This window comes from Geospiza fortis, unplaced genomic scaffold (assembly GCF_000277835.1).
Source record: "Geospiza fortis unplaced genomic scaffold, GeoFor_1.0 scaffold373, whole genome shotgun sequence".
In the NCBI taxonomy this organism is placed as follows: Eukaryota; Metazoa; Chordata; class Aves; order Passeriformes; family Thraupidae; genus Geospiza; species Geospiza fortis.
Window position 1 is genome coordinate 72,983 of NW_005054518.1, and position 12,130 is coordinate 85,112.

The 12,130-nt window shown below is 46.7% G+C and overlaps 2 protein-coding genes across 2 annotated transcripts; one reads left to right on the forward strand and one right to left on the reverse strand.

The window, feature by feature from the left end:
* Positions 1 to 2,976: 2,976 nt before the first annotated feature.
* LOC102039790 (feather keratin 1-like) lies at positions 2,977 to 4,460 on the reverse strand. Its single transcript, XM_005429013.2, has 3 exons — positions 4,442 to 4,460; positions 3,668 to 3,765; positions 2,977 to 3,303 (listed from the first exon to the last, which is right to left on the reverse strand). The coding sequence occupies exons 1-3, from the start codon at positions 4,458 to 4,460 to the stop codon at positions 2,977 to 2,979; spliced, it is 444 nt and encodes a 147-aa protein (XP_005429070.2).
* Positions 4,461 to 6,457: 1,997 nt separating this feature from the next.
* LOC102039957 (feather keratin 2-like) lies at positions 6,458 to 7,598 on the forward strand. The gene is made up of 3 exons (XM_014310346.1): positions 6,458 to 6,461; positions 6,778 to 6,929; positions 7,281 to 7,598. The coding sequence occupies exons 1-3, from the start codon at positions 6,458 to 6,460 to the stop codon at positions 7,596 to 7,598; spliced, it is 474 nt and encodes a 157-aa protein (XP_014165821.1).
* Positions 7,599 to 12,130: the final 4,532 nt, after the last annotated feature.

Genomic DNA, 12,130 nt, shown 5'->3' on the forward strand with positions numbered 1-12,130 from the left:
CTGGGCACCCTGTTCCAGGGCCTGCCCACCCTTGTAATAAAGGATTACTTCTTGATATGCAGTCTAAATTTACCCTCTGTCAGTGTGAAGCCATTCCCCTTGTCCTGTCCCTGCATATTCTTGTAAATAGTCTCTCTCCATCTTGACTGTAGATTCCCTTCAGGTACTGCAAGGCCACAATTACATCACCTCAAAGCTTTTAATCTCCAGCAACCCCAATTCTCCCAGCCTTTCCTCACAGCACAGCTGCTCCATCCCTCTGATAATCTCAGATTCCTCTGGACTCACTCCAACAGCTCCACGTCCTTCCTGTGCTGGGACCCCGGAGTTGGAGGCAGCTCTGCAGGTGGGGTCTCACCTGAGCATGGCAGAATCCCCTCCCTTGTCCTGCTGCCCAAGCTGGTTTGGATGCAGCCCAGGACACAATTGGCTTTCTGGGCTGCCAGAGCACAGTTCTGGTTTGTGGCAGGTCTATCATCCCAAAGTCCTTCAGAATAGAATAGAATAGAATAGAATAGAATAGAATAGAATAGAATAGAATAGAATAGAATAATCCTAGAACAGAATAAAATTACCCTGCACAGTCCAGGGACAACCATACACCTCTGTCCTCTTTAAGCTGAATGTTTGACACATGTTCTCAGCAGTGAATGAGTTACTGACAAGACAAAGGACCAGCTTCCCATCAGACTCCAGGAGGTCCCATCCTAACCACAGGATTCCCAAAAGAAGGAACACAGTGCAGTGGGCTGCCTTCTCACAGACCTGTGTTCCCATGGGATCACAGATTGGGTTTGGTTGTGTTGCCCAGAAAATCAGATTTGTTACCCACTCCACAACAACTCAACAATCACACACTCAGCAGAGACATTGATTATTTATGTCAGAGTTGCACAAGCCTGGGTGCTTGGTGGAATTCCCCAAATCAAGCATACCCACCAGACTTTTCATGCCATTGTTTGTACACAGAAATTCAGAATTAGAAGCTTTCCAAGCACAGCTCTCTATGGGGATTGGTTGCTGAGTTCCATACAAGAGACACAACCCCAGCTCAGGGCAAGGCTCTTCACCTGGCCACAGGGTCTTTTTGACCTCTAGGTATGACTCTCAGTATTGCAATGAACATAATTCAGCTATAGGATACATGGACCTTGAATATTCTGCCAGGTTAGCAATGTATACATAGGCACACATCAACATCTTGATTTACTACATCCTTAAAAACTTCTTTTTCCATGGATGTCCCAGAGTAAGAGATGTCAACTGCAAACTACTCCACTGACACACAACATCTTGATTTATTACTGTTGTGGTTTAGGGATGGTATTCTCCAATTTAGTAGTCCTGCTAAAAAAAAAATCCACAGCAACACTGGCTTCCCCTTCCCTTCCAGCTGGAAGCATAAAAGTCAAAGATCAAAGGTTGAGATAAGAAAAATTTACTGGAAACAGCAATGAGACAAAAAACCCAAACAGTATCAACTACAATATTAATACCAAAAGCTATGAGACAAAGAAATTATTTACAGGAATGTGAAACAATTTCAGATGGTTTCACCCTCCCCCAGGGTTTTTCCCACTGGGAGGAACAGCCTTCTTCCTGGAAGCAAGAGAGAATAAATATGGAAAGGACATGAGCTGGAATGATAACATGGAGGTGTTGCCCATGTCCCCTCCTGCTCTCCTGGGCCAAACCATGACAGTGACATCTTTAAGGCTTGTTAGTTCCCAGATGTCCTTGGCTAGGGGAGGCAGCTGCTGCCTGTTCCCTCGTTAGGGCTCCTTTCTTACTGAATTAGGCTGGAAAGTACAGTGAGATCTTTGTTGTGGTTGGACAATGGTATTCTCCATTTAATGCTTCAAATAAAACCATGTGCTGCTGTCACAGACATTTCTTTTATGAAAAATCCTCTCTTAGGATTTCCCTGCTGAAGCTGAGAAGTTCAGCAACCAGACATAAACAATAGGTTATCTGCTGCTGTGGAATGTAACAGGTCTGCCTGGATTGGCCCAGTTTGGATGTTTGGGGTTGGTGACCAATCCAGAACTGAGATCTCTCGGACACAGTCTGAGAGAGATGGTTTGTTATTCATTCTTTACTTTCTATTGTTAGGTAGCTAGCAGCTTCTGGAATCTCCTCTTCTTTTTCTTTTTAGTATAGTTATAATAGATGTATATATCATAACTTAATAAATCAAGCCTTCTGATCATGGAGCCCATCTTGTCTCTTCCTTCACCCTGAAACCCTTGTGACCACCGTCACATGCTGCTCTCACCCCTTCCCCTCCTTCTGTGGAGGGCTCTGGAGATGAATTGTAGGCACAAAAAGCAAAGATCATAGGCTTAGATAAGAACAATTTACTGGAAGCAGCAATTAGATGTCAGTAGAGAAAATTAGAAAATGGAGTTACCTATTGCATCATGATGAATATTTAAATGGTGCCTGTGTTAACACCCTGTGAACAACCATCCCCCACAATCCCTTCCCACATCCAGCCCTGAGCAAAACCTCTCTTTTTGGGCATGTTGGGAGAGGATCTGCAGGGGGATAAATGAGAGGGAAACATGGACTGCGATGCAAAAGAACTTTAATGAGTCAAAACAGGAAAATTAGGTCAATCCAAGGTGAGGTGCCAGTGCAGACAGCACCAGGGGCAAACAACAGTCTGTTGTGATTTCCAAGGAGGTGCCCACAAAGGGGTGCAGGGCCAGCAGGTGCTCCCCAGGATGGCTGAGTGGGACTCACAGCCCTGGGGAGCACAAGGGAACAGGGACACAGGAGGGAAAGGAGAGAGTGGCAGGGGACAGAGGCAGGGCTGGGCTGGGCTTGCCAAGAGCCCAGGCTGGCCCTGTCCCCCTGCAAGGGCTGCAGGGCTTGCTCAGCCCCTCAGGAAGCAACAAGCTGATGCTCCATCCCCAGTGAAGAACCATCCTGCTGAGTCCTTAGGTTCACACCCTGGAATCATCACCAGCAGCTTCAGCAGGGGAGGCTCCTGATGCCACAGAGGCCACTGCCCAGGCCAGAGAGGCCAAAGCCCCCAGAGCTGATGGGCACTCCCTGGGAGCTGAGGATGCTGCCAACAGCAGCAGAGGTGGAGGATCCCACGGCGGTGTTCTGTGGGAAGGAGCTGAGGATGGGGCCAGGCAGGGTCACCACCACGGGCGAGGGCTGGATGAACACGGTGGAGTCCTGGCACTGCCTGACACAGGGCTCATTGCAGCTGCTGCCCAGCGGGGTGGGGCCACAGGGCTGGCAGGGCTGGCACCGGGTGTAGCAGGACATGGCTTGGGGCTGCAGGTGCACCTGTGAGACAGGGAAGGGGGAAGCAGAGTTGACTGCACTATGTCCGTGCAGTCTGTTGGCACACCTAGGTGGAGAATAGCAAAGAGATGGAGAAGACAGCAGGAGGCTGCTTAGAGAGACCCAACCCCTTCACTGTTTGCTCAGGTCCCCAAGAATCTCCTTAAGAGTGACCGAGTGCAGGGACTTCCACACTTAGGCCAGAACTCACGAGAAATCTCAGAAAAAACCCAGCCCCTCTCCATGCCCAACTTCTGCCCCCTCCCTCTCCCATAACACGCAACTCTCAACAACCCACATGGAATTAAGGCAGAGAATGTGATCAGAAAGTCCAAAGGAGGAAGAAAAGAAAGGGCTTCAGACTCACCTTGTTCTCAATGAGATGGAGGTGAGAGGAGTGAATGAGAGAGTGAGGAGCAGATCCCCCTTTTATACAGCTCCTGCACTGCCCCATTCCCCCAGGCACTGCACAAGGACAGTAATTTTCCAACACATTCACCTCCAAAGCAAAATGTCCGCCCTAACGCCACACATTGTGGTTTGATTTCCATCCAGGCTGCCATTTCATTTCCTCATTGCTGACATGCTTGCTCTGTGCTGCAGCTCCTTCCACGTGTGCCAGGCCAGGCCTGAGCACCCCTGGGATCAGAGGGCTCCCTGCTGGCACAGGAGGTGCCCCCAGGCCGGAGGGTCCCTGCAGGCAGGGGATGTTGGCTCGGGGCAGTGCCTTGCCCCTGTTGGCAGCTGCTGGTGGCACCTGCCTCTGCAGGGACAGCCCTACTGCCACAATTCTCTTCACAGAGAAAAGCAAGGCACAATTCTTCCCAAGGGTTTCTGAGATTCACATTCTCTGAACCTCAGAGAAAGGGAAAACACAATTCTTATCACTTGCTGTGCCTGTGTTTGTGCCAAAGTAGAATGCAATATGGAGATTGTTTACCCACAGTGATGGTGTTTTGTTTCCTTGGCCTGTCGGGGCCAGGTGTGTGTGTGTGTGTCAGGACTGTCACTGACAGCCATGAGATTCTGTGCAGTGTGTGCAGAGCTGAGTGCTTGGCAGATTCAGTTTAGATGAAATGTATATAGTATAGTATAATAAAGTAATTAATTCGCCTTCTGGTATCACTGGAGTCAGATGTACCATTTTCTCTCCCCTTCATCGGAGTTGCCTTTGATTTACAACACAGCCCCAGCTCTGCCCTGACCCAAAGAGCAGCAGAGCACCCAAAGGCTCCTCTCCTCACAGCACGTCCTGCCTGCTGCTCTCTCGTCCCTCTCTCCTCACTCCAGCTCCCACTGGACAATGCTTCTCCAGGGAAATGCTCTCCTCTCCCTTCCTCTTGATGCAGATCATTTTCCAGGCTGAGTGTTCCAGGGCTGGGGCTGGAAAGCCAAAGCCCACCTGGAGCTGAACCAGAAAAGCTGGTGGTGGGAGAGAAGAAGATCATCCACACAGAGCAACAGCAAAAGGGAGGCTTGAGCCAAGGCTGACTGGGGCAGCTTCACTGGGGCCAGAGCTTACAGGAAAGGGGAAGGATCTTCAAAGCTTCTGGGCCTTGGTCTTCATTTTAGTGTCACAGGAAAAAACCTCCTGATATTCTTCAGAAACAGGGGTAGGGAAAACCTCCCCACGACAGAGGAGGAGGATCAGCTGTGGGAACATCTAAACAGAGTAGAGCAATGTAAGTGTGTGAGCTGGTGATGGGCACAGCAGTGTTGGTGTCAAAGAAAGCGCCTCTGAGCTCCCTTTGGGAGGTGCCAGCAGTCAGGGGATGCAGCTGAGGGCAGAGAGAAAGAGATGGTCAGGGAGAATTCAAGTACCAATGTACAGACCCTGGACTTCAAACATGCCAGCTATTCCACTCAGGTATCTGGCAGGTCAGATGTGCCTTCACAGGCACCTGTGAAGAGATCAGACAAGCTGGCAGCATCTTAGGGGCACCTCGTGGTTCCAAAAACATGAAAAGTCAAGGCAAAACACAGGAAAAGAGGAGGAGATGCTGATGGAGGAACAGAATGGACACAAGGACTCATCTTCCTGGTCAAAGATACCTGGCTGTGGAGGGGAGCTCTCCTGGAGGCCCAGGAGCTGAAAGAAGGGGTTTCAGAAAACACTGCCCCACTGCTATGGGGTCAAAGCTTTCGACATCCTGGGGTCCAAAGCTCTCTGGCTTCTGCAGGGAATTGGGACTTTCTAATGCTCCAAATGCCTCCTCAGTCTAGAGAACAACCCAGCACCATTGGAGAGGGAAGAAAACCTCCTCCATTTCCCCACATGTGAGAGCTTTGGGGAAACTGCAGTGCCACATCCCTGGGGATGCTCAGGGAGGGGATGCACTCAGGAAAGCCCTGGCTACAAAACCTGCTCTCAAAATACACCAAGGACTGATGCACTTCCCTGCCCTGCAGACATGGAGGCAGCTGGGATGCATCCCAGAGGGCAAGGGAATGCCTTCAGTAGGCAAATTTCCAGGGACAGACTCTCTCTGCCTGTGGGGAGTCACAGTCTAATTTTGGGTTGGCCATGTGTCAGCCTTTTGGTGTGAGGCCAAGCCAGGAGGGTGTGATGTCAGCAGGGCTGTGCAAGGCAGGGCTGAGTCCTCCTCCAGCAATGGTGTCACAGACATCTTTCATGAAAAATCCTTTCCTTAGGATTTTTCCTCCTGAGAAGCTGAGAGGCCTCAGGAACAAAATGTAAACAATGGTTATCTGCTGCTGTGGAATGCAACAGGTGCATCTGTGATTGGTCTCATGTGGTTGTTTCTAATTAATGGCCAATCACAGTCAACTGGCTTGGACAGAGAGTCCAAGCCACAACCTTTTGTTATCATTCTTTCTTTTTCTATTCTTAGCTAGCCTTCTGATGAAATCCTTTTTTCTATTCTTTTTAGTATAGTTTTAATATAATATATATCATAAAAGAATAAATCAAGCCTTCTGAAACATGGGGTCAGATCCTCATCTCTTCCCTCATCCTAAGACCCCTGTGAACACTGTCACACAAGGGCAGCTCCATCCTGGCCCAGGGAAAAGGGATGCTTGGCAGCTCCCTGAAGTGTCACACGTGTTCTCAGTACTGACAGCATGTATTCGAAAAGTGGCCTGTGCTTGTTGTGTCATCCAGGTCAGGCTCCACATTGTGCAGCCAAAGGGCATCATGGGTGAGGAGAGAGGGAGAGTAAGGAACAGTCCAGACACCCAATACCTCCCTCACACATTGAGGAGCAACCCAGGGCTCTGTTTGAGACTTGATTCCTGCCAGTGATCAGAGAATTAACGAATCACAGAATCAGAAGGATTGGTAAAGACCTCCAAGATCATTGAGTCCAGCCATTACTCATGGGTTCCTGCAAGAAAAATCGTTTGGCTTCTCATCCCTTAACATGAAAGGGATCTTCATGACCCAGTGGGGATGTCAGAAACGTGGAAATTAAATTACAGTGTTGATGTAAACCAAAACACACCCTGTGGCATTAGGGAGGATATTTTGCTTTGGAGATGAGTCTGTAGGAAAATTGTTGCCCTGTGCACTTACTTTGAGCCTGGGGCAGTGCAGGAGCAGTATAAAAGGGGGACCTGCTCCTCACTCTCTCATCCACTCTTCCTCTCTCCAGCTCCTTGAGAACAAGGTGAGTCTGAAGCTTTTTCTCATCCTTCCCGTCCTCCCATGTGATTTCTCAGTCTATACATGCTTTTTTTGTCTTACATGGATTCTTGCCATAGGTGACGGAAGGAGGCAGAAGGTGTAATATGGGGAAAGGCTGGGGCTTGTCTGAGGTGCTTCCAGAGTTATGGACCAAACAGGGATCTTCCTTGGGTAGCTCTTGGCAGGGCTCTTCTGAGGAAAGGAGAAGCTTGTTGGTCTCTCTATACAGCCCCTGGGCTTGTCTCCAGTTCATGCTTTTGGTCCTTCATGCTGAGGTGCCAGGCTGATCCTCACCCACTTCTTGTGCTCTGCTTTCCCCTTCTTCATCTCTCAGGTGCCCCTGCAGCCCCAAGCCATGTCCTGCTACACCCGGTGCCAGCCCTTCCAGCCCTGTGGCCCCACCCCGCTGGGCAGCAGCTGCAATGAGTGCTGTGTCAGGCAGTGCCAGGACTCCACCGTGTTCATCCAGCCCTCGCCCGTGGTGGTGACCCTGCCCGGCCCCATCCTCAGCTCCTTCCCACAGAACACCGCCGTGGGATCCTCCACCTCTGCTGCTGTTGGCAACATCCTCAGCTCTCAGGGAGTGCCCATCAGCTGTGGGGGTTTTGGCTTCTCGGGCCTGGGCAGTGGCCTCTGTGGCCTCCCCTGCTGAAGCTGCTGGCGCTGCCCTGGGGAAGGAACCCAGGGAGTGCCAGGATGGAGCTGCCCTGGGCACGCAGCATCACCTTGGTGCTTCCTGAGGGGCTGAGCAAGCCCTGCAGCCCTTGCAGGGGGACAGGGCCAGCCTGGGCTCTTGGCAAGCACAGCCCAGCCCTGCCTCTGTCCCCTGCCACTCTCTCCTTTCCCTCCTGTGTCCTTGCTCCCTTGTGCTCCCCGGAGCTGTGAGTCCCACTCAGCCATCCTGGGGAGCACCTGCTGGCCCTGCACCCCTTTGTGGGCACCTCCTTGGAAATCACAACAGACTGTTGTTTGCCCCTGGTGCTGTCTGCATTGGCACCTCACCTTGGATTGACTTAATTTTCCTGCTTTGACTCATTAAAGTTCTTTTGCATCGCAGTCCATGTTTCCCTCTCATTTATTCCCCTGCCCAAAAGAGGATTGAGACTAATCGACAAGAAGAGAGATTTAATCTGTGAAATCGAGAGCAGCCAGCAAACTATGTAAGTCACATCCAGGTGTTCGACAGAAAACTTGTCCCTGGAATTGCCTTGTTAAGGTTTAGGCTGGGCATGCTTCATTGATCTCAGAGCTAGGGAGAGGTTAACAAAGCTTGTGAAGGAGGGCAAAACACTGACCAGGAATGCAGAATTCACAGCCTTCAAGGACATCTGGCAGAACTCCCAAGATAAGGAAGAAACTAACAAAGTCAACTCAGCAATTTTGTTAAAATCAGCTCCAAGTGGGTAAAAGATAATTCCAGCAGGGGCAGATTTTGGGTACCAACACATAGACCACTGACCCAAGAAACCCCCTGACCCAGAAGAAGAGAAAGACTGAGCATGTGGACTAATTAGCATGAGAAATGAGAGAATCATTAGCAACAGAAGATAGAATACTAATTAATAGAAGAGCTATGTTACATGTAGCCAACGAATTATTTGCTAAAATGTACAAGTAGTAAAAAGTTTTAATATTTGGCATTGTGGAATTCCACTGAGCTTGTTCCCAGGCTTGTGCAACTCTGACATAAATAATCGATATTTCCCTCGAGTGTGTAATTATTGGCTTGTTACACACCAGGTAATCAATGCAATTTTTGTGGGCAACATTATCAGTGTTCTTCCTATACTAAAGTCAAAGCACAGCACTGTGCCAGCTACTGTGCAATCACAGACAGAATCAACTCCATTCCAGCCAAAATAATTTGTCTTATGTGGTCTGGTGATTGGCTCTTGCAGATGAGGAATGGATATTATGTCTCTTAAAAGAAGCTTTGTTAAGATATAAAGTTCTTCTGATGTGTGACTTTTTGTCCTCCCTTTATTCCTCTCTTCTCCCCTCTGTGTTGTTGCCACCAGACAACCCTGTGTTATAGATACATATTATAATATTGGCTTTTTGCAAATATTAAAATGGATTTTTTATGTGTGGTGTTAAAGTGACTTTGTTATAAAGATTTAGTTTTTATTTCTGTTGTTAATGAAGCTTAGACATAGTAATGAAATAGCTGATATCAGTGTGCTTGTGTTAAAATTAGATGGGATAACATCCAATGCACACAGGATGAGGACACCTGTACAGATCTGCCAACCATCAGCACTCACTGGCTGAAGACAGAGTGCACCAAGGCCCAAAAACTGGAGGTGATGATAAAAAAGGACTAAAAACACAATCAAGGAAGCTGCATGCTCTGAAAAGGCGAATCCAAGGAGCAGCCAGGCTGAACAATAATTGGAAGATGTAAACTAGTTTGGGGGAAAAGTTTACTCTGCATAATTGTTTATGAATATGGCACAGGCTGATGTAATTAAAAGGTATTCAAGGGGTATCTCTGAAGATAACAGGGTGCTCTTAGCTGAATGCCAAGCACCCAGCCATTTTAACCCTTTGCTTTATTTGTCTCCTACTGTCTTTTTATTAAACTTTTTAAATTTTCACAGGAGAGTGAAGGTGTTTTTCACACCTGGGACATGTGCAGGGAGGGCAGCACATTCTCCTTGCACCAGGCAGCCGGGAATGGGGAAGCCTGTCACTGGGGGGACCTGGCATTGATATAAAATTTCAGTTTTATATCTTTTATTATAAAGAAAATAAAGCAAGCAGCACTGGGTGGCTGGGGAGTCACTGCTCTACTCATGGCACACACCACTTTCAAGTTCAGCAAAGTATATATACTGCTTTTAAGCCTACAAAGCATTTTCCAATGTGAAAAACGCCAATCACTTGTTTTTAAAATTTTAAAAGTTTAATAGTAATAAAATGGTTATAAAAATAGTAATACAATTAGAGTAATAATAATTTAGACAGATTGAATTAGGACAATATGAGACAATAAATACAAAGAATTACAGATATCCAAGTACCTTTTTCTGGGCAGCACAAGCCCAAAAAAGGACTCACATTAAAAGAGGATTAACCCTTAAAAGCAATAGCCTGTTGCATATTCATACACTTCATACATGATGCATAAATTCCATTCACATACAGGATTCTGTCTGGTCATCGTCAGCTTCTTCCTCTGAATCCTAACAGTGCCTTCCAGGCGGGAAGAAGTTCGTTTCTTCTGATAATGGAGCAATAAATTATTTTTCTGTGAAAGATTCAGGTGTCCTGTGGCTGCTATCTCACTGCAAGTCCTTTCTTTAAAAAAAGTATCCTACATATCATAGTTTCTATTTTAACAATTTTTATAACCTAAAACTATATTTAACACACTACTTAAGAGAATTAATACAGCATCACTTTCTAACACAACACATATAATATTCATTTGAATATTTGCGAAAAGCCAATCATAAAATACATGCATTTTTCACACCAATGTGCTTGGTTAGTACAAATCAGCAAATACCAATAAGCTGGTGTTATAAATAATCAACGAGAAAGCCAAATTAATAATAATAGTGAAAGATTTTATTTTTGTGACTGAAAATGCAGTCCTTGATAGCCAGAGTCAAAGAGACAGTGTCGAGCCCGGGATCAGTGCTGGGTGAATTTAGATTCGCCCTCTATCACATCGAATCCCCTCTGTTCACCAATGCCATCTCCAGCAGGGCTGTTTTATACAGCTTTTTCTGCCTGAAGCAGAGATGCCCCCATTCTTTTTGTCACTCCACATATCTTTTCTCTGTGCAGGGCTGGACAATGCTGTTACTGGGAGGTGATAAGTGTTGATTGAGTTATGGGAACCCTGTATTCAACGTGTGTTCCAGAGGACTCTGGTTATCTTGATTGAAGATGTTATAAATAAGAAGTTTGACTAGGCCAATATTCAAGCAGCAATCAATTTATTATTTACTATGGTAAAATATGAGCAATACAGCACTGGATACAGTGGGGGAAGTTTTCCCTCCAACTGCACACCGATAATTGAGGATTACAATTATTTATAGGGGTACTCATCAGGTTTTTTTCAGCAGTTTCTATTTCCAATTTTTCATTCATCAGCAAGATTTATTCCAAATTATTACGTCACAACTCTATACACTATTGTGATTTAGTTTTTCTCAGGATGTGTTTTTAAAGGAGTATCCCCAGATGGTGGTGGTCCTGTTTCCGACAGAAGGAAGACGAATCCCATCTGGTGCAGTCCAGCTCCCCAGATGTGGGTCCAACTTTTAATTGCAGAGACTATAAATCTTGAGGTGATGTTCATCTTCCTTTCTCAAGCTGTTTTTCTCTGCTTCAATAGGGTGTGAGATAAGCATATTTCCTTTAGATATATTCCAAACTATAGTTTCAAGGATACAAGTAATATTCTAAAATTATACTTCAAAAGGTTATTATTGCAGAGCTCTTTATGGATTAACTACAAGCAAAAGAGAGCAACATCTTTAACGCTTTAATTCCAATGCTCCTAAATCAACCAGGGTTAATTGCAAACAAAAGATAAGTTCAAAGGCCTTTTTCCATGCTTTATTTTCCTCAGTTATTATTAGAATTCACAGCTCTCCCACTGTAGGTGTCCACACATTTGGCACGCACAAATACACACATCGCTGTTTGTACCTGACACGAAACACAGCTTTGTATTTCACAAAGATATTTATCAAGTGCTGATCGCTCTTGGGCGTTCCCCGGATAGTCTCGGGAAAGGCCCATCTCCCACTGGCCACGTCCTTTTGCTTGCTCATTAGGCTTTTTTTCCTTGCTGCCATCCGGAGTTCCACAATTTCGATGCGGCAATCTGTCTCCTGACTGTCCCTGGCCTTAGGCTTTTTGATTTTTGTTACAACTTTATTCTATATATATGTCATATAAACACGAATTATCTCACACCACGTATTACAACAACCAGCGCCTAAGGCTGCAGCAGCCCAAGTTAAAAACATCGGGATGAGTCTAAGCCTAGACTCATCATAAGCCTAGACTCGTTCTATCTATAAATGAGTTTATTTCTGTGCTGAACATTCCCCAACATTTATTTCAGTGCTGAACATTCCCCAACACCTCAGGGATGCTCCAGGGTCCCTGCCCGGGCTCGAGGCCCAGCGGCGCCTCCAGCCCCGGCCGCCCTCGATGGCG